Source organism: Mustela lutreola, chromosome 2 (assembly GCF_030435805.1).
Source record: "Mustela lutreola isolate mMusLut2 chromosome 2, mMusLut2.pri, whole genome shotgun sequence".
NCBI classification, from domain to species: Eukaryota; Metazoa; Chordata; class Mammalia; order Carnivora; family Mustelidae; genus Mustela; species Mustela lutreola.
In genome coordinates this window covers 87,330,743-87,350,011 of record NC_081291.1, presented here as the reverse complement: position 1 = coordinate 87,350,011, position 19,269 = coordinate 87,330,743, and the positions used below count along the sequence as shown (strand labels likewise).

Genomic DNA, 19,269 nt, shown 5'->3' with positions numbered 1-19,269 from the left:
GAAAAATCAACCGTTAAATTTGATTAATTGTAGTATATTCTTTAACTTACTACCCCACAAGATCACTGTAACATGTAACCAACAGATAATAATTCTTAATGAGGTATTTTAATATTCTTCTTTTGCTTTTGACACTAAGTCTTTGAAATCCAGTATTTACTTTACGCTCAGGAGGCATTCCCAACTTGGACCTGCTACCTTTTGAAGACTGAACCCCCACTTATGGCTGTCTTCCACATCTTGGCCGGCACAGTTGCAGGGCTGTGGGGCTGACAAAACGTTTAGACTGCTCTGTGTTTTTCCTGTGTTTTCTTCCTCTCTCCTTTGCTCTCTCTGTCCTTTTATCTTCCTGTTAGTTTTCAGGGAGTTTTCTATTTATTTGGAAGAAGTCTCGTTTGTTCTAACAAAAGACATGAAAGTCTACTTTGTGAAAGCTGCTGAGATCCCAGGACTCAGTGGGGGAAGCAAAGTGAGCCAGTTCTGAAAGAAAAAGTCCTTTATTCAGTTACATTTGTGAGTGTTTATTGTTGAATTCATTAAGCACTTCTGTCACAAGTAGCTTAAATAAGTGTGGTTAATATTTGGGATGTAACATTTTTTATTAGTAAGGGCAGTACAAGAGTTTATTCTTCCAAAATCTCTCTGCCATGAGATCTGTGACCCATTTTCAGCCCTCCATGAACACGGCCATTCTTCCCTGTCATGTTAAGACAAGAGGGGAATAAAGTTTTCTTTCTGGGCTGATTACTCTAAGTCTGTTGCAATAGTGAAGTTAAGATTTATATCTTTAAAAATCTATATTGTCTTCTTTAAGAATTGCATGCTTGTTACTTTTTGGCTTGAACCTCAGTAAAGGCTTTTATGAGCAACCCCACGGGAAGAAAAGTTTTGGATCCTTGAATTCCTAAATGTGGTTTGTGATAAGGATGTGTGGTTTCTGCCCTTCCTCCCCCACAACTGATTTATACTAAGCCTCTTTTATTGTCGTTGGAATTTTTCTGGAATTATGAGTTCCCCTCAAATGAATTAATGTTAAAGATAATTAGCAAGCAGCCCATGAATATGCACTTTAGAGAAGAATATAAAGTACAATGTGAATATTCCTTTTCCTCCCCCAGTTTTGCCCTCCCCCATAAGTATCTATCTATCTGGTTTCTCTGTGTATCTGAATAATACATGTTTAAATTGCTTATTCACTAATTTTAAAAAAAAAAGATATTGGATTATGCTTTGAATTATTCTATAGTTTGGTTTTTCAGCCTTTTACTAGGACCTAGAGTACCTATTTTAGTTATAGAGAGGTTCTGTACAAGTTAGTTGTATGGGTAAATAGTCTGTGGTACCCATCTGCATAGCTTTTTTTTTTTTTTTTTTTTTTAAATCAGAGAGAGAGCACAAGCAGGAGGAGCAGCAGGCTTCCTGAGGCGGGGACTCAATCCTGGACCTTAGGATCTTGACCTGAGCTGAAGGCAGCTGCTTAACCGGCTGAGCCATCCAGGCGTCCCCCAATCTACATAACTTAGTAAATTCTTTCCTTATTGATCAGATTTTACCTGACATGACATATATATTTCTTTTGCTCTAATAAATGGTATACGAATATCATTGAGCACATGTCAGTATGTCTGTAGGAGAGCTCCCAAGTAGTATTCTTCAGCCAAAGGGCACGAACGTGGCAGTGTGTCTTCCCACACAGGGTATATGAGGCTGTGTGTTTCCTCACATCTTGGTCAACTTTAGATACCAGTGTCGACGTTTTATTTATTTATTTTTGCCAGTTTAATTAGTCTGAGGAAATATGCCACAGGGCTTTTAATTTTTCATTTCTCCAATACTAGTTACTTGGACCATTTTGTTGGTTTATTTGTCTTTAGCATTTATTTTTCTGGAATACTGGATTTGCGAATTTTTTCAATTAGACTGTGCCTTTTTCTTATTGTTTTATAGATGATCTTGATATATTCTGAATATTAATACTTTGTTACATATGTTATAAGTAATGATTATGGAACTTACAGATTAATTAAAGGAGAACTGTTAGGTTTACAATATGGTGTCTTCCTATCATGAATACTGCATATTTCCTTGTTGCAGTGAAGAAACTCATCCAATCTTTAGTAGAAAGTTGTAGTTTTCTGTATATAGATCTTACTCATCTCCTTAAAGATTGGTCCCTAAGTATTTGATGGCTTTTATTATTAGGGTTTTTTTTCCTATTACAGTTTCTAGGTGGTTATTGCTGAGAAAGAGAAAAGTTTTGATCTTATTATCCAGCTGATTTATTTATTTCTTTATAAGTTATGATAATCTCTAAAGATTGTATGCCAATTTTTATAGTTTTGTGTACTTCCAGGACAATATATTTTTTTAAAAGACTTTATTTATTTGACATAGATCACAAGTAGGCAGAGAGGCAGGCAGAGAGAGAGGGAGAAGCAGGCTACTGCTGAGCAGAGAGCCCGACGCGGGGCTGGATCCCAGGACCCCAAGACCATGACCTGAGCCAAAGGCAGAGGCCCAACCCACTGAGCCACCCACGTACTGCACCCTCTTTGAGGGCAGTACTGAACAGTGGTTGTATTGAGGGCTTCCTTGTTTTGGTAACTTTAATAGGAATGAGGTGTCTCTCTATTTAGTATAATGTTTATTTTCTTTTTTTTTTTTTTTTTTTTTTTTTTTTTAAAGATTTTATTTATTTATTTGACAGAGAGAGATCACAAGTAGGCAGAGAGGCAGGCAGAGAGAGAGAGGAGGAAGCAGGCTCCCCGCTGAGCAGAGAGCCCGATGCGGGACTCGATCCCAGGACCCTGAGATCATGACCTGAGCCGAAGGCAGCGGCTTAACCCACTGAGCCACCCAGGCGCCCCTAATGTTTATTTTCAAGTTAAGATTATTTTCTTCTATGACAAATATGCTATTTTTAAAATCAGAAATTGATATTAAATTTTATGGAAATTATGAATTTTATGAATTTTATGATATTGAATTTTATGAATTTTATGAATTTAAAGCTTTTTTGGCATCAGTTGTAATTATTTTTTCTTAGTTTGTTAATTGATTAATTTGAAAGGACTATCTTTGCTTTCTTGTAATAAACTTTACTTAGTTATTATGTGCCAAAATGCATGCTTTTAATCGTGTACTATTGCATTTAATTTACAGATACTTTATGTCAGTTTTTTGTGTGTGTGAGATTGGGCTAGTGACTTTTTTGGTGTTTTTTGCTCTCTCTTTGTTTTTGTGTCAGGTTTATACTGGATTCATAGAATGACGTTGAGTTTTTCATCTTTTTCTAATGTTCTGAAACAATTTACAATAAAAGGAATAGTGTGGTCCCTGGCTGTCCAGTGTGGTAGCCACTAGCCACAGATGACCATTGAGCACCTGAAACATGACTAGTCTGAATTGAAATGTGAGGTCATATATGCCTTGGGTTTTGAAGACTTAGCATAAAAATATGTAAATTGTTTTATTAATAATGTTTTTATTCTGATTCCATGTTAAAGTGGTAATATTTGGGTGTATTATGTTATTATTTACTTTTTTTACTTTTTAAAATGTGGCTACTGGAAAATTAAAAATTTTACTTATTTACTTAATTATTTTTAAAGATCTTATTTATTTATTTGTCAGAGAGAGGGAAGAAAGAGAGATGGGTAGAGGGAGAAGGAGCCTGACAGGGGACTCAATGGGGATCATGACCTGCGCCGCAGGCAGACACCCAACTGACCGAGCTACCCAGGTGTCCCGAAAATTAACATTATATTTATTTTGGCTAGCTCTTGAAAGTTAATTGGAACTTACCTATAAAACCATATGATCTTGGGACATTTTTATATCTTTGATGACCTTTTCATTATCTTCTAGGGTTGTCAGAAAACTTTACTACCTATTAAATGAGGTTAGATAATTTCTGTTTTCCTAGGAAGTCACTTGTTTCATCTGGTTTTTCATAATTATTGATATAAAGTTCTACAGAGTACTTATTTTATTTTATTACTTTTTTTAGATTTTATTTATTTATATGACAGATAGATTGACAGAGATTACAAGTAGTCAGAGAGGCAGGCAGAGACAGAGAGAGGAGGAAGCAGGCTCCCTGCTGAGTGGAGAGCCCGATGTGGGGCTCCATCCAGGACCCTGGGATCATGACCTGAGCTGAAGACCGAGGCTTAACCCACTGAGCCACCCAGGTGCCCCCAGAGTACTTATTTTAGTTATAAATCTGTAGTTTTTATCTCCTTTCTCACTCTTATTTTTTCTCTGCCTTCATTAGAGTCTCAAGAGTTTGTTTATTTTAATGGTCTTTTCAAAAATCAACAATTTATTTTACTCATTAGGTATATGATATTGTTTGTTGATTTCCCTAAATTTTTTTTTACATTAGTTCCTTTTATCAATTTTTCTTGAGTTTATTCTTTTACTCTTTTTCTAGATTATGGAGTTGAATGAATAGTTTATTTTTAATCTTTGTGTTTTCCCCATAAATGCATTTAAGGGTATTTGTTTTCACCTAAGTGTTGATCATTTCTCACAGATTTTGATATATTGTGTTTTTTGTGTTTTTTTTTTTTAATTGTGTTCTTGCTAGGTGATTATATATATAGAATGTGGCCATCTCTTTCTCTTTACTTCTGTTAAAATAAATTGTCCAACAAGATCACCCAGTAAGCCTTTGAATGACTTCCCACTGCTCTTACCTACAGTGGAAATGGAGCCAGTTTATTCTTTGAAGAGCATAACTTTTTATTTAATTCATAAGCTCCCTAGTCTTTTGTTCAGTAAGAGCTATAGCCTCTTGCCTAATGATTGGTGCCAGTATCCTCAAACTACTTCCATTGGTTGCAACCTCTTCAAGTCCTTGCTTTAAAGTACTAACTGTCATAGTTCATCATGACCTCACCATTCACCTTAACAGAGTTCTCCTTGCATGTTACATTATCAGAGTCACCATAATCTTTATTACTACTTCCATTAATTCAGCATCTGCCTCCATTCATTGCTTAATGCCCCCAACAGTCCTGTGAGATAGGTATTTTAAAATCCACTTTAGAGACTGGGAAGCTTGGAGGGGTTAGTGATTCACCTAGGTTCACATAGTAAGTGTTGCAGCTAAGATTTGAAACTGTATTTCCATAGTTCCCAAGTCCTTTCCTCTTGATCATGGCACTGATGCGTCTGCTGTCACCTGGAGCTCTTCTACCAACCTCAGCCTAAGCTGAAACATTTTGCGGACCCACCTTTTGCCTGCATTCCTTCACCTGTTGCTGCTGTGAGTTGAATGAGGGCAGGATGTTGAGGGGCTGTGGAGAAAGGTTTAAGAGTACTTAGCGAGAATGTTTTCACAGAGTTTCCTGGCAGTCTGTTTTGTGATGGAGAATAGTCAAACATCACGTCTTTCCTCTGGCCCATTTTCTCTGTCTCCGGCCTCTTTGCTCCTCCACAGACTGAGAAAGGCAGTATAGCTTGAAAGAATGTTCTAGTTTATAGGTTTTGCTGCTGGAAGATCTTGTCTCTTTCCACACAACTCTTTGGGAAGATTTCCAGGAATCCATTTACTGAGCAGAGCTTCAGGAGGAATTGGTATGCATCACCTATTTGATTCAGTCCCAGAGTCTTATCTCTTCTAGGCCAGTGGTTCTCAACCTTTTGCTTTTAATTTAGGTTTAATTTTTAATATAAATACCATGACTAAAAAAAGCAAGGCCAAGCAGAGATCTATAAATGACAGGCTCAAAAAAAGGCGGCGGCGGGGGTGGGGGGATGGGACGCCTGGGTGGCTCAGTTGGTTAAGCGGCTGCCTTCGGCTCGGGTCATGATCCCAGCATCCTGGGATCGAGTCCCACATTGGGCTCCTTGCTCGGCAGGGAGCCTGCTTCTCCCTCTGCCTCTAGCCTGCCACTCTGTCTGCCTGTGCTTGCGCTCTGTATCTCTCTCTCTCTCTCTCTCTCTAACAAATAAAAAATCTTTAAAAAAAGGGGGGGGGAATTCTGCAATATATTTGTTTATAGTGATAATTTTAGAATTTTAAACTAGACATGTTCTTTTATCCCCTTCATAAAAATCCTAGAAAATTCTGACACAGAGAAGGTGTTAACTTTTCTCTTTTCTCCTCTGTCACCCAGCTTCAGGAGAGTACCAGTGGTCTCAAATTCCATAAAAATGTTTTGGAGAAAGCAGGCACCTATATATTTAACTATACATGAGGTGAGGGTCAAGAAGTATGTTCCAAAGCACACACTTGCTGCTGTTCTTCAGAAATGGACTGTTCTTCCCCTCCTTTCATCCCATGTGAAGGATCCCTCGTCTGTATAAGTCTTCCTGACATGCTCCAATTAGTGTGTGAGTGTATGTGTGTTTAAGATTCTATTTTTGGTAATCTCTACATCCAAGGTGGAGCTTGAATTCACAACCCCGAGATCTTGGGTCGTATGCTCCACCAACTGAGCCAGCCATCCACTCCAGGTGTGTGTGTTTTTTCATGGGTCCATTCCTAGTAACACTTCTTTTAGATCAGAGATGCTCAGCTTTGTCTACACACCAGCATCACCAGCTTAAGAAACATACTGATGCCTGGTATCTATCCACAAAGATCATGAGTTAATTATTTTGTAGTCAGGTGTGGGTATCAGGCTTAATGGAGCTCCCCAGTAATCTTAATATTAATTCCAATATGCCTCTAAGGTTGAGAACTGCTTAACAGACTGAGCAACCCAGGCACCCATAGATTTTTATTTCTGCAGAAATTTGTTGTGTCCGCGGTATCTGCTTCTATGATGGACATGTAGTAGGGGCTCAGTTAGTGTTTGCAGAATGAATAAATAGTGCGAGAGAGAGTAGGAAAGGTTCACATTCTGTCTATGCTTTTTCCTCTGCATTCTTTCCACCCTGTCTAAATACAGAGAAAACACTCCCCGTTAGCACTGTCTTCTGAGGTAATCCATTCCTAACACAGTGTTAGGTGAAAAGCTATGGTATAAGCCCATGGATTTCAACCCCAAGCACGAGATGGAGCAATTTCTTACCTGTAGACTCAAACCTTTGAACCAAAAAGTGGTGTTTTGTTGAGGTTGATGGCTCTTGTAGAGGCCCCATACTTTTGGGTTGATTCAGAACAAGTTGGCTTCTCAAGCTTCCTTGGAAGGAGGAATTTCATCTCACTGGGTCATGGTCTTTCTGAGAATCTGGAGTTACAAATACTGGCTGTGGGTGGTGTTATTCTGGTCCATACAGAATTCCTCCCAATTTTCCTGCCTGCCCGTGGAAAACCTGCCAAAGGAGGAGACTTAGGCTGTGATTGCTGATGTGCCCAGATGGCAGAGGCCATCACGTTTGTCAGAAGCTAATGCGGCTACCTAGGTGAATGAGGACAGATTCCCAGATTACATAATTCCTTGGGGTTTTGAGCTGAATTTATTACCCACCTGACTCCTAGCCTTAAAGTTAATCTTGGGCCTTAGTAAGTGTTGAAACTCTTAACTAGACAACTTGGCATCTTTTTGGTAATTCCAGGGGAATCTTGTGTTCTTTTGGTGGGCCTTGGTTAAGGTATTGGAGTTCTTTTCCATCTAGATATTAAAGAGATTTATAATTTCAGGAAAGTGTGAATAATTAATGTGCGTCCCTGTGTAACAGAATATGTATTTGATCCTGGAGTGGAGGTAAAAAATGAAAGGAAATAGGATGATTTGCTCCTGTAAGTTAGTGACAGAAAAATGAATGCCTCTGTGAGTAATGCCAAAGGAAAAGAGAAAGTGGGGAGGCTTTCTACACTAGGAAAGGAAAAAAAAATGAGTTTGAAAACATCTGGCTTCGTGTCTTTGTGTTCTCTTCCTATACCCGTTTCAAGCCCAGAGGATCCTGTTTGGGAAAGGAGAGACGATGGATCATATAACCAAGCTGAAGTACTGCTAATTGCCTATGAGACCTTGTAGGATTTCTCCTACTTCCAGCTCAGCTCTTTCCTTTGCTCACTATGCCCTATGCATGCTGGTCTTTGCTGTTTGTTGAGCGAGCCAACCACTCTTGACTATGCCCTGCCTGTTCCCTCTGTCTGGGATGTTCTTCTACCATATATCTAATGGTTAACTCCCTCTGCTCCTTCAAGTCTTTGCTTTATTGCCACTTTCTTTAAAAAGGCCTACTTAAGGGGCGCCTGGGTGGCTCAGTGGGTTAAAGCCTCTGCGTTCGGCTCAGGTCGTGATCCCGGGGTCCTGGGATCAAGTCCCGCATCGGGTTCTCTGCTCAGCGGGAAGCCTGCTTCCCCCTCTCTCTCTTCCTGTCTCTCTGCCTACTTGTGATCTCTGTCTGTCAAATATAAAATCAAATAAAATCTTAAAAAAAAAAAAAGCCTACTTAAAATTTCAGATTCTGCCCTACCCTTCCCCAAGCCTCCTTTCCCCATCACTTCTTTCTTTCCATAGTGCTGTCACTTTCTAATATACTGTATAATTTGTTAATTTGTGTTGTCTGTTTGCCTCATTCTCACTATCCCAAGGACAGGTCTTTATTCATTCCCTTTCCATACCTCGCAAAAGTACCTGGCACGGAGTAGCCCTTCAAGACATACTGTCGTGGGGTACCTGGGTGGCTCAGTTGGTTAAGTAGCTGCCTTCGGCTCAGGTCATGATCCCAGCGTCCTGGGATCGAGTCCCACATCGGGCTCCTTGCTCAGCAGGGAGCCTGCTTCTCCCTCTGCCTCTGCCTGCCATTCTGTCTGCCTGTGCTCGCTCTCTCCCCCTCTCTCTCTCTGATAAATAAATAAATTCTTAAAAAAAAAAAAAAAAGACATACTGTCGAATGAATGACTCAGTATGCATTGTAGTTCTTTGGCTTAGAAATTAGTTCTGCAAACTCAAAAGGTTCTGGGCCATTGCTATTGCTCCTTCTATGTTTGGTCTGCTGTATGTAATTAATTTGTTGGGACTATTATCATCATTTTTCCTTCTCTACCCAAAGTCTTTTTTGGAAGGGGCAGTAGGATCAGACCAACTGCTCAGAAAAGCCAGAGGCTGTGTGAGACTCTTGAAATAGATATTCCACTGCTAGGAGAGGAGTCCCCAAGGCGAGTGGTTTCCTCCATCCCTACAAAGACTATAGGCATTCATGTAAGTTCTCATGAGAGTCTTCAAAAACATGGCCCTTGAGAACTTTCCAATCTCTGAAGAAGTGGATGGCTCATTATAGGGAATTTCAAGTCCAGTTCAGCTCAATAACGAGCACTGTGGTTAACCTTCAGGTCCTGATGCCTTGGCCAAACAGAAGAGGGTCACTTGAGCTACTCACGGGGGGTTGTGCTACCAAGTTGCTATTTTTGGTCTTGCCTTCTCTGTCCCCAGTGGGTTAACATGTGAGAAGCAGTCAGGTTGGGCTTGCCAACATTCATCAGGTCCAGCTTATCTTCAGAAGCATAGGGAACTTATCTTTAGAAACATATTTTCCTTTCACCTTGGCCTTCTTGCCTTGCCAGCTATTTATTCTTTCTTTCCTTACTCTCTTAGATGTACACACACTTCAGAAACTGTCCCTGTCTTGGAGAATTTTCTGTATGGAGTTGAGGTAGCAGCCGTTCTGTCATTTTCTACACATCCGACTTCTACCAACTTCAGCCATCTGCTACGGGGTTTGGGGGTTTGAGGGCTACAGGGGTGGGAAGCAGGGTGAAAAGACCTGTGATCAAAGATCTACCACAAAGCCCAAGCACAAAAGTCTGATTTGTTTTGTTAGAACAGTGCCATTTCAGAGAAGAAGAATGTGAACTCCATATGTAATTTTAAGTGTTCCAGTAGCCACATTTAAAAAGTAGAAAAGAAACCAGTCAAATGAATTTTCCTATTTTTTATTTAACTAAAATACTACATGTAACCAGTGTGAAACATGGGTCAAACAGGTAACCAATGTGAAAATAATTAATGAGAAGTTTTTACATTAGTCTTCTAAATCTGGTATATATTTTATACCTGCAGTGCATTTCAGATTGGACTAGCTATATTTCTTTTTCTTTTTTTGGAAGATTTTTATTTATCAGAGCATAAACGCAGGTAGAATGGCAGGCAGAGGCAGAGAGAGAAACAGGCTCCCCACTGAGCAAGGAGCCCCATGCAGGACTCGATCCCACAACCCTGAGATCATGATCTGAGCCAAAGGCAGCGGCTTAACCAACTGAGCCACCCAAGTGTCCCAAGGACTAGCTATATTTCAAGGGCTCAACAGCCACCTGTGGCTACTGGCTACCATTTGGACAGTGTACACAGAACGCTCTCACCCACAGTCAGCTGTGTCCATTTTATTTTTATGATTGAAAATTGTTGACATCTTTCTATCCATGTCCTCAACTTTATACCCAACACTCCACAAAAAGGCTAAATCATAAATCGTATTCACTGATCTCAAAGATGGTAGGGAAATGTGAAGCGTAAGGAAGATTTCTTTTAAGTGTTGCTAAAATAATAAATACTGGTATTCTGGTACAAGGAACCTGAGAAGTATCAAGATGGAAACCCCTGACTGCACAGTGAGGCCCTCTCCATCATGTAGCTGGGAGCCTACAAAAGACTTGGAGGAGCTAGCAAATGTGGCCTCGAGATGGGTGTGTCCCTCCTCGTTTCCTTGAGGTTGATAACTTCCTCAGTTTTGTGGATTTCCTTCCTGGTCCATGGGGGCAGAGTTGCAACTGGAGCCTTCAAGTTGCAAGACTCAGTCATGGTGGAGGCCCCAACCAGGTTCCAAGGATCTCTGGACAGTCTGGCTTGTTGCCTTGGCCAGCTTTATGGATGCGTTTTCTCAGAACTGACCACTTCATGGACATTTGCTTGGGGGCACTGGTATCAAAGGGCATGCATCTGCTGTTTGAGCTGCAGTTCTCAATTCCAGCCAGCAGAAAGGAAACCAGCCAAGACATTAAAATCCAAAATGTCTAGATCAAACAGCCTCTTTGCCTTTTTCTATTTTTATTTTTTGTGCATATGTAGGAAATTTTGAAGTCAGGAGTGGGGAGGGTAGCTGTCTGTAACTAGTGGGTATTGATCTCACGGAAAGCATGGAGTCCATTGCTTCCTGTTAAATAATTTTTATCTCTGTTCCTTTTTTAGGCTGAGGAGTCTTGTAAATGTAATGGCTGGAAAAATCCCAACCCTTCTCCTACTCCCCCCAGAGCTGACCTGCAGCAAATCATTGTCAGTCTAACAGAATCCTGCCGGAGTTGTAGCCATGCACTAGGTGAGTTCCTAAATATCTTCAAGGGAACTGTAAGGATGTCACTGTTGCCTGAAAGTTCTAACTGAATTTCGTGGGGTAGCCATACTTGCATGCTGTTTGCCTCTGGGTAACAACAGAGTCTGTTTAGTCTCCGGAATTTGCGTGACAAGCCCTGTGCTGTTAGCACTGCCTTCTTACCATCTTTTCCCGTTTTTCCCGGAGAGCTGGATTCAACTGGGGGATTGCCAGATGAGATGAAATGTGACAACTGAGCTAGCTGGTGGAAAGTGTGCCAGGTCCTGATTCATTCTGATCGGGGCCTGAGGGTCTTTGATCTCCAGGATAGAAAGCTTGACCAGCTGGTTTTTTGTCTAATTTTTACTACTACTGTTATTATTATTATTATTATTTTCTGATTGTCTGAACTTTCTGAAAGTGCTTCATTGTATCCTTGTATTCTTTAGTTTCCTGCTTCTGGTAGCTCGTTCTCTTCCTCAGGGTTGTGTTTGGTGAATGTTTACTTGTGTTTTCCCTTTCAACCTTCTTATCTATCCCTGCAAGATAATCATTGTCAGTTTGGCAAGATAGACTCTGCCTGTTACTCAACAGGACTGTGCTAATATGTTCTTGTCCTGATACGAGTTTTAAGTTAAAAAATTTTAAATTGTGTTTGGTTTGGGTAGATAAAAGTGAACGGTAGTTTTCCCTAGATATTAATTAACATTCCGATTCATACAGGATCAGGTTGGGATATTCTACTTTTCCACCTTCAGTTACCCAGTCTCCCAAAGAACGTCTCTGTGTCCAGTGTACTGTCCAGGCTGCTCCTGGTAGAACATTCTCACTGAAGTTGCTTACCCCCTCCCCGCCCCCGACCATTTCTAAGTTGGTGCCTTCTTTTGGATGTCTTCTTTCTTTCAGGCGGCTTGGTGATATCAAATGGTTCAGTGTCCGCCTTCAAGGTAGCATGGTGGTAGGCCGAGTCTGAAATTTTCTTTTGTACTCAGCTGGAGGGTATTTCAGTACTCAAAGAGTAGAAAAGTAGATCATGTGATCTTCCCAGGAAGTTACTGCACTGGACTAACCTTCTGAGAAAGGATAGAGAGAACCTTGATCTCGCAGGAGAAATAAACACACCAATAATTACAGCATTGTAATAACTGGCATCTAAAATAATTTAAGTTTTGATTTTTGAAACAGCTGGTGCAAAGGAAGAATTCCAGAAGTCACAGAACACCTTTGCTTATAACCTACCTTTTTCACAATTGATCCCTGAGCCAGTGCCCTTTAGAATTTGCCTCAGGAAATATGATGCAATATGAAGCTGGCTCAGAAACTTCTTAAGCACTGGGCTCCAACTGTATTTGGTATTGATTGGGAAATCCGATTATCCTACATCAATTAACATTTAAAAACAGAGTTCTCTTTCTTAGCTGAGCAGATTGTCTCCATTCTGAGCATGTAAACAGACATGAATGCCCAAAGGCAGAAATGGCCTTTTACAAAGAAAAGCCAACTTTGTTCTCTTTTACATTTCTTAGCAAGCTTTGAAAACAAAATACCCTTATTGGGTGATATATAATCAAGAATGGAAACAAAAAAAAAGTACATATCCTTGGACCTGGCAAATCTCAGCCAGAAATTTAACCTACCTATAAATTAAGATGTGCCCTCAAACTCAAAGAACAGTTAATTACAGTCACATTAATGACATTAAAAAACTAGAAAAAACCTAAATACCCCAATGTAGGAGATAATTGCTTGAATTATGAAAATCTATATTATAAATTCAATATGGCTATTAAAAATGATATATTTCCCAATATGGAAAGGCCTTCTTAACATATTATAAATGAAAAAAGCAAGTCATAAAGCTGCTTAATTGGAAGTTTTATAATCTAGGACTAAATTAAGGCTCCAACAGCCCAATTTCAGATCTTGGCTCTCCAACTAGTCACTGTCCGTTGGGGCATGTTTTCATCTGCCTGGAGCTCCATTTTCTCAGCCCTGAATCGAAGTTCATAGTATTTATCTCATAGAATTGTTGCGAGGCGGGCGCCTGGGTGGCTCAGTGGGTTAAGCCGCTGCCTTCGGCTCAGGTCATGATCTCAGGGTCCTGAGATCGAGTCCCACATTGGGCTCTCTGCTCCGCAGGGAGCCTGCTTCCCTCTCTCTCTCTCTCTCTCTGCCTGCCTCTCCATCTACTTGTGATTTCTCTCTGTCAAATAAATAAATAAAATCTTTAAAAAAAAAAATAAAAAGAATTGTTGCGAGGCTTCAGTGAGATAGAACTTATAAAAACTTTAGAATAGTACCTGGAAAATTATGATGCATTACTCTTAGCTCTTTTTGTTAATAGTAGTGTTCCCATTACTACCAGAGTTCTTTTGCTTCAGCCAACAGATAGGAATTCTGCCCAGCTTAAGTAGGAAAACAGTGTTTATAAAAAGGTACCGGGAGATCCCAGAAGCTGAAAACAATGGTAAATCCAGTTTCAGTTTGGTCCGGGGAATCTCAGAAGCATAAATTTGTGGGCTTTCTGTCCAGGACGCCCTGACTGGGTGAGGTCCATCGGCCCCTGTCCCTGTGAGTATTCCATCCCTAGAGGATGGGATCTGATTGGTGTAGCATCTGTCACGTGCCCAACCCTCGTTGCACCCTTAGGGAACTGCATGGAAGGTGGTCATTCCCACATAGGCAAGCTGACTTAAGAACAGCATCATGGGGGCACCTGGGTGGCTCAGTGGGTTAAGCGTCTGCCTTCCACTCAGGTCATGATCCCAGGCTCCTGAGATCCAGCCCTGCATTGGGCTCTCTGCTCAGTGAGGAACCTGCTTCTCCCTTTCTCTGTCTCTGCCTGCCTTTCCGCCTACTTGTGCTCTCTGTCAAATAAATAAATAAAATCTTAAAAAAGAAAAAAAAAAGAACAGCATCATGAGTACAATCTCATTTTATCAGTTTAGAAAATATGACATATATTTTAATATGTACTAATAGGAGCAGCTCTGGTGGGATCATTGTTGAGTTGCTGACGGTGCTTTTTCTCAGGGTATTGAGGTTTATAGGTGTTTTAAAAATATTTTTCTCCCTCTCCTTCCCCCCATCCCTTTTCAGTCTGCTTTCTTAAAATTGAAATGTCTGTGCATTTTCAAGCTCTTGAAATTATTGGCAGAATGCCATAGTTTATTTATTGGTCTTATTATCGGGGCTGTAGAAAACCTTTTTCAGAGGTTATGCTTCTTCTCAACCACACCCCTCCCCTTTAAAAAAAACTTTTAATATGGAAAAGCTCCAATATATGTAAAGTTAGAAAGAATAGTTTAATAGGTGCCTTGTACTCATCAGACAGCTTTAATTATTAAAATTTGCCAACATCCGGAGCACCTAGGTGGGTCAGTGGGTCAAGAATCTGGCTCATAGGGGCACCTGGGTGGCTCAGTGGGTTAAGCCTCTGCCTTCAGCTCGGGTCATGATCTCAGGGTCCTGGGATCGAGCCCCACATCGGGCTCTCTGCTCTGCGGGGAGCCTGCTTCCTCCTCTCTCTCTCTCCCTGCCTGCTGTGATCTCTGTCTGTCAGATAAATAAATAAATATTTAAAAAAAAAAAATCTGGCTCATAAATTTGGCTCAGGTCATGATCTCAGGGTCCCGGGATCAAGCACTGATTCAGGTTCTGTGCTCAGCTCTCTGTGCCAAGAGAGTCTGGTTCAGATTCTTTCTCTCTCTCTACCTCTACTCCCCCTTGCTTGCTTGCTTGAGCCCTCTGTCTCTCAAACAAACAAACAAACAAATTAATTAACTAACTAACTTTAAATAAAACTTGGCCAGTTTCCCTTCCTTCACTTTTTTTTTTTTTTTTGGCCAGAGTATTTAAATCAGTTTTCATACATAGTGTCCTATTTGTGCAAATTACTTCTGAAATATTACCAGCAAAGTAGAGATTAGGGTATAGGGAATTCTGTTAGGCTTCACGCAGGTCTGCATCCTGGGATGCATTTAAATTTGCATACACTGTCCTGATTCCCAGTCACTCTGCTGGATATGAATTCAGTCTCCAGTGATCATGCACATGGGTCAACCTGGAACATTTCTGTCCTTACCAACACATAACCTTCAAGCTTCTTGACTGAGACCATGTCTGTTCTGTAGCTTCGCTGTTGGGTATCCATTTCAGCCATACATTTTCTCTTGACAATGAGCTCTGGTTTCATGTGCTCTCCTGAAGGTTAACTTCCATCCCAGGTGTCCTTGGACTGCCATCATTGGCTACTCCTCTGTATCTTCTGGGAATAAAACATTCAGTTTTATATTTTATAAATTAGGAATTAGGAAGCAAGAAATCTAGGCTGGGCTCAGCGGTTTACCAATCTCTTAACTTCTTTGCAGTTTGCTGTCTTCATATACAGAGTGAAATGGTTAGTCTAGATCCATGCTGTCCAGTGTTATAGCCACTTACTACATGAGCTAATGAGCACTTGAAAGATAGCTGTAAGTTGAGCTGTAAGTATAAAATACCTGCCAGATTCTGAAAGCTCAGTATGAAAAAAAGGGAGCTCTCTCATTAATATTATTACATGTTGAAATGATATTTTAGGTATACTGAGTTAATGAAACATTATTAAAATTAATTTCACCCATTTCTTTTTTCAGTGTTGCTAATGGATGACTTAAAATGACACATATGGCTCACATTATATTTTCCTCTGGCCTAGAGCTTTCCGGTCCCCTCTCTGAAATTGTTTCTTATTTGGGATTGGTACAGTCAGGTTCAGTTTACAGAAATTCAACAGAGGGTCCTAACACAGCACTTCAGTGGCCCAAACATTTCTCCTTATTTTAGTATTAATAAAAATTCGTTATTTGGGAACTACTTATTTAAATAACAATCTGGTTCTGTGATCTGGAAGGAGGAAACACCATTGTGATCAAATCACTATTGGAATTTTTGTTGTCATTTTGGAGTCCATTGTTCTGAACTATGCCAGGACATAACTGATTATTTAATTTGACTAGTGATAGTTCTTTGCAGTTGTATATGGGAGTTTTTTTGTTTTGTTTTGTTTTTGTTTTTAAGATTTTCTTTTTTGTCAGAGAGAGAGAGAGAGATCATAAGTAGGCAGAGAGGCAGGAAGAGAGAGGGGGAAGCAGGCTCCCTGCTGAGCAGAGAGCCCAACACAGGACTTGAACCCCGGACCCTGACTGAGATCATGACCTAAGCTGAAGGCAGAGGCTTAACCCACTGAGCCACCCAGGCACCCCAGTTTTTGTTTTTGTTTTTTTTTCAGTGCCATCACTTTTTCTGATAAACATAGATGCATAAACATGGGTCATGTAGACACTTATATTTAAACATTGCAATGGTAGAAATTGACAGGTGCCTCCCCCCCCCCCCCCACAACCCCTGCCCTGTGGTTATGTCTGCTTACCTGCTTATTTACAGTAGAAACTTCCTAAGGCAAGTAAAGACTACCATGGACCAATTACAGTAGAGCTTACTTTCTTGACTAGGAGTAGGTATGAAGGGACTACGAGTGTTTTTCTCATGGACTGTTTCAAACATTTAAATCATAAGTAAGTCATTTTCTTTAGCCTTATTCATTTGCATAGACCTCTACCACTTAATCACTCTTAGTTCCCATTTATATTTGTACTGTGCAGATGCCAAGTGATATAAATAGGGGGCCTGGCACAGCCATCCGAGTCAAGTCATCGTATTTCTCTTGGCTGGGTGTCCTCTGTTCTTGTTTGGTTTTTTTTTTTTTTTTTTTTTTAAGTTTTTTTTTTTTTTTTTTTAAGTAATCTCTACACCCACCATGGGGCTTGAACCTACAACCCTAAGATCAAAAGTTGCACGCTTTATCAGCTGAACCAGCCGGCTGTCCCTGTTTTCACTAATTCCGTCTTTTACACATGGAGTTTCAAGTTGTCAGGAGCTGTGTGTCTGGGACAGCAGGAGTTAAGTGGGTAAATCTGATAATATTTGTCCTCCTCACTTGATGTGAGTTACTTTTCCCTACCTTCCTTGGATCATGAAGGCCCGTTGACTTTCTCTCTGTATGCCTCCTTCCAGCACTGCCTGAATTCAGGTCTTTTCTCTTTGTTCTTTTGTTGTATATGCAGCAGCACCTGGAGTCCCCTGTTCCATCCTTGTGCACCTGGCTTCCTAAGAAAGTCGTGATCCAGTCTGATCTAAACATTCTCCCGTTTAGCCCCTCTGAGCCTCCCACTCTCTTCTGGATGACGTCCAGCTTTGGCTGAGCCTGCAGGATTGTTCTGGCCTCTACTGTCTGGCCTTTCCCCCAACCATCTATGCTGCATTTTGGCCACCAGGCTGCTCTTTGTTCTTGGCATGTTCTTTGCCCTTTCTCCCACCTCTGCTGTAGACCTGGAGGCTCACACCATCTGCCCGCCATTTCCTTCATTCTCCAGGGGAAGGCTTCTCACCTCCAAGGTTTGACTTGTCTAGAGCCTGGTAGAGAGAATAAAGGTTTTCTTGGGGCTGCATTGCAGTGTTTGTTCCTTGCATTACTATAATTATTTATAATTATATATATAAGATATATAATAAATGATTATATAATCTTTAATTATATATAATTTATAATAATTTATTGTAGGTTTTCTGTAGGAGACTAAGGTTAAGGACTGACTTTTTCTCTAGTTCCTAATCTGGTCTGTTTCTTGGGCATAATTTGGCTTATTCCTTCATTGATAAACACTCACTGAATTCAGGAGTACTAAAAAGATACTGGTTGCATTTATTTGCAGGGGGGCTCTCACAGTTTGTAGTCCGTGCCTGCACTGTGCATAACAGTAGCTGCTAGTCTCCTGTGGCCACTGAGCTCTTGAACTGTGGCGTGAATTGTGGCACCGCAAGTGTAAAATGCACGCTGGTTTTGTACAATGACAAAAGAATGTACACTAGTAATAATTTTTGTACATTGAGTTCATGTTGAAATGAAAAATCTAGTGTGAAGTTAAATAAAATGTATTACTAAAATTTCACCTATTTTACCTTTCTAAAAGTGGCTGCTAGAATATTTATATGTACATTTGTGGCTTGTATCCTATTTCTGCTGGACTGAACTCATCTAAAGGGCTCTTAATTTTTAACTTCTCTTTTTCTCCATCCAGATCTGAGATTTCAAAAGAGGAAACCACTTTTAAGTGATAAACTTTGGCACGTTAGTCAATTCAGAAGGTTTCATTGAAGGAATTTGTTTTACCTCTTTTAGCTTTGACCTCAAATTCCCATGAGCACCAAATGTGTTTGAACAGCTTACAAGGGCTGCGGATGCAGTGCTGTTTGCTTTCTTTCCAGTCCAGAGGAGCAGAGACATGGTAGCGGCCTGCCCAGCTGCTGCCTGTTCACAGTGCAGGGCATGTGAGGACTGGCAGGCTGTCCTCAAGAGAAGTGCAGGCCAGTGATCCACAGGGCCAGAGCCAAGAGAAGGTCCCAGCATATGGTGACAGTGTGCTTCCTGTTCCCAGCAAGGCAACAGCTGCACCGTGATCCTTGGCAGCAGGCGTTTGGCAGGTCTCCCTGGGGCACCCTGGGCCTTTGTAAGTCTGGCACAGTGCTGAGAGGTGCCTAGGTACATCCTCCTGGAGCAAGAGAAAGAGAGCAGAACCTCCCACAGTCTTCTGGCTCCCACCTTCCCCCTGCTTCCCTCCGCTCCCTACACACGGGGGACACTGGGCAAAGCCATGGGTGACGGGAAAGAGTGAGCTTTTCCCACAAGTCACAGGGGTTGGCCAGCTTGGGGTAATGCTATCCATGTTTTGTACCATACTCTCAGAAGACTATTTGAAATGAAAGCAGGGTCCTTTCTATTTGAATATTCAGTTCCAGGTGGATGAAAGATTTAAAAAAAAAAAAAAAAAAAACTTAGAGAAAAGTAACAAAGGACATCTCCAAAGCAAAATCCCATTTTACTCACATTTACCTGTTGGTAGCATTATGCCCTATTGGCTTTGTTTCTTTTTTTAAAATATGTGTGTGTGTAGATCTATATATATATTTTTCCTGGATCGTATGAACTTATGTTGCATATATATCATATAGCCTTTTCCC

General features: G+C 40.7%; 1 protein-coding gene across 6 annotated transcripts in view; it reads left to right on the top strand.

Moving 5' to 3' along the window:
- KAT2B (lysine acetyltransferase 2B) overlaps positions 1 to 19,269 on the top strand; it is a 101,806-nt gene that overhangs the window by 20,841 nt on the left and 61,696 nt on the right. For all 6 annotated transcript variants that reach the window (XR_009350879.1, XM_059162504.1, XM_059162505.1 and 3 more), the window contains exon 2: positions 11,091 to 11,217. Coding sequence is in view for 4 of the 6 variants with exons in the window: in XM_059162504.1 (XP_059018487.1) it covers positions 11,091 to 11,217 (127 nt within the window). In the remaining 2 variants the exon portion in view is untranslated. The remainder of the gene's footprint in view (positions 1 to 11,090; positions 11,218 to 19,269) is intronic.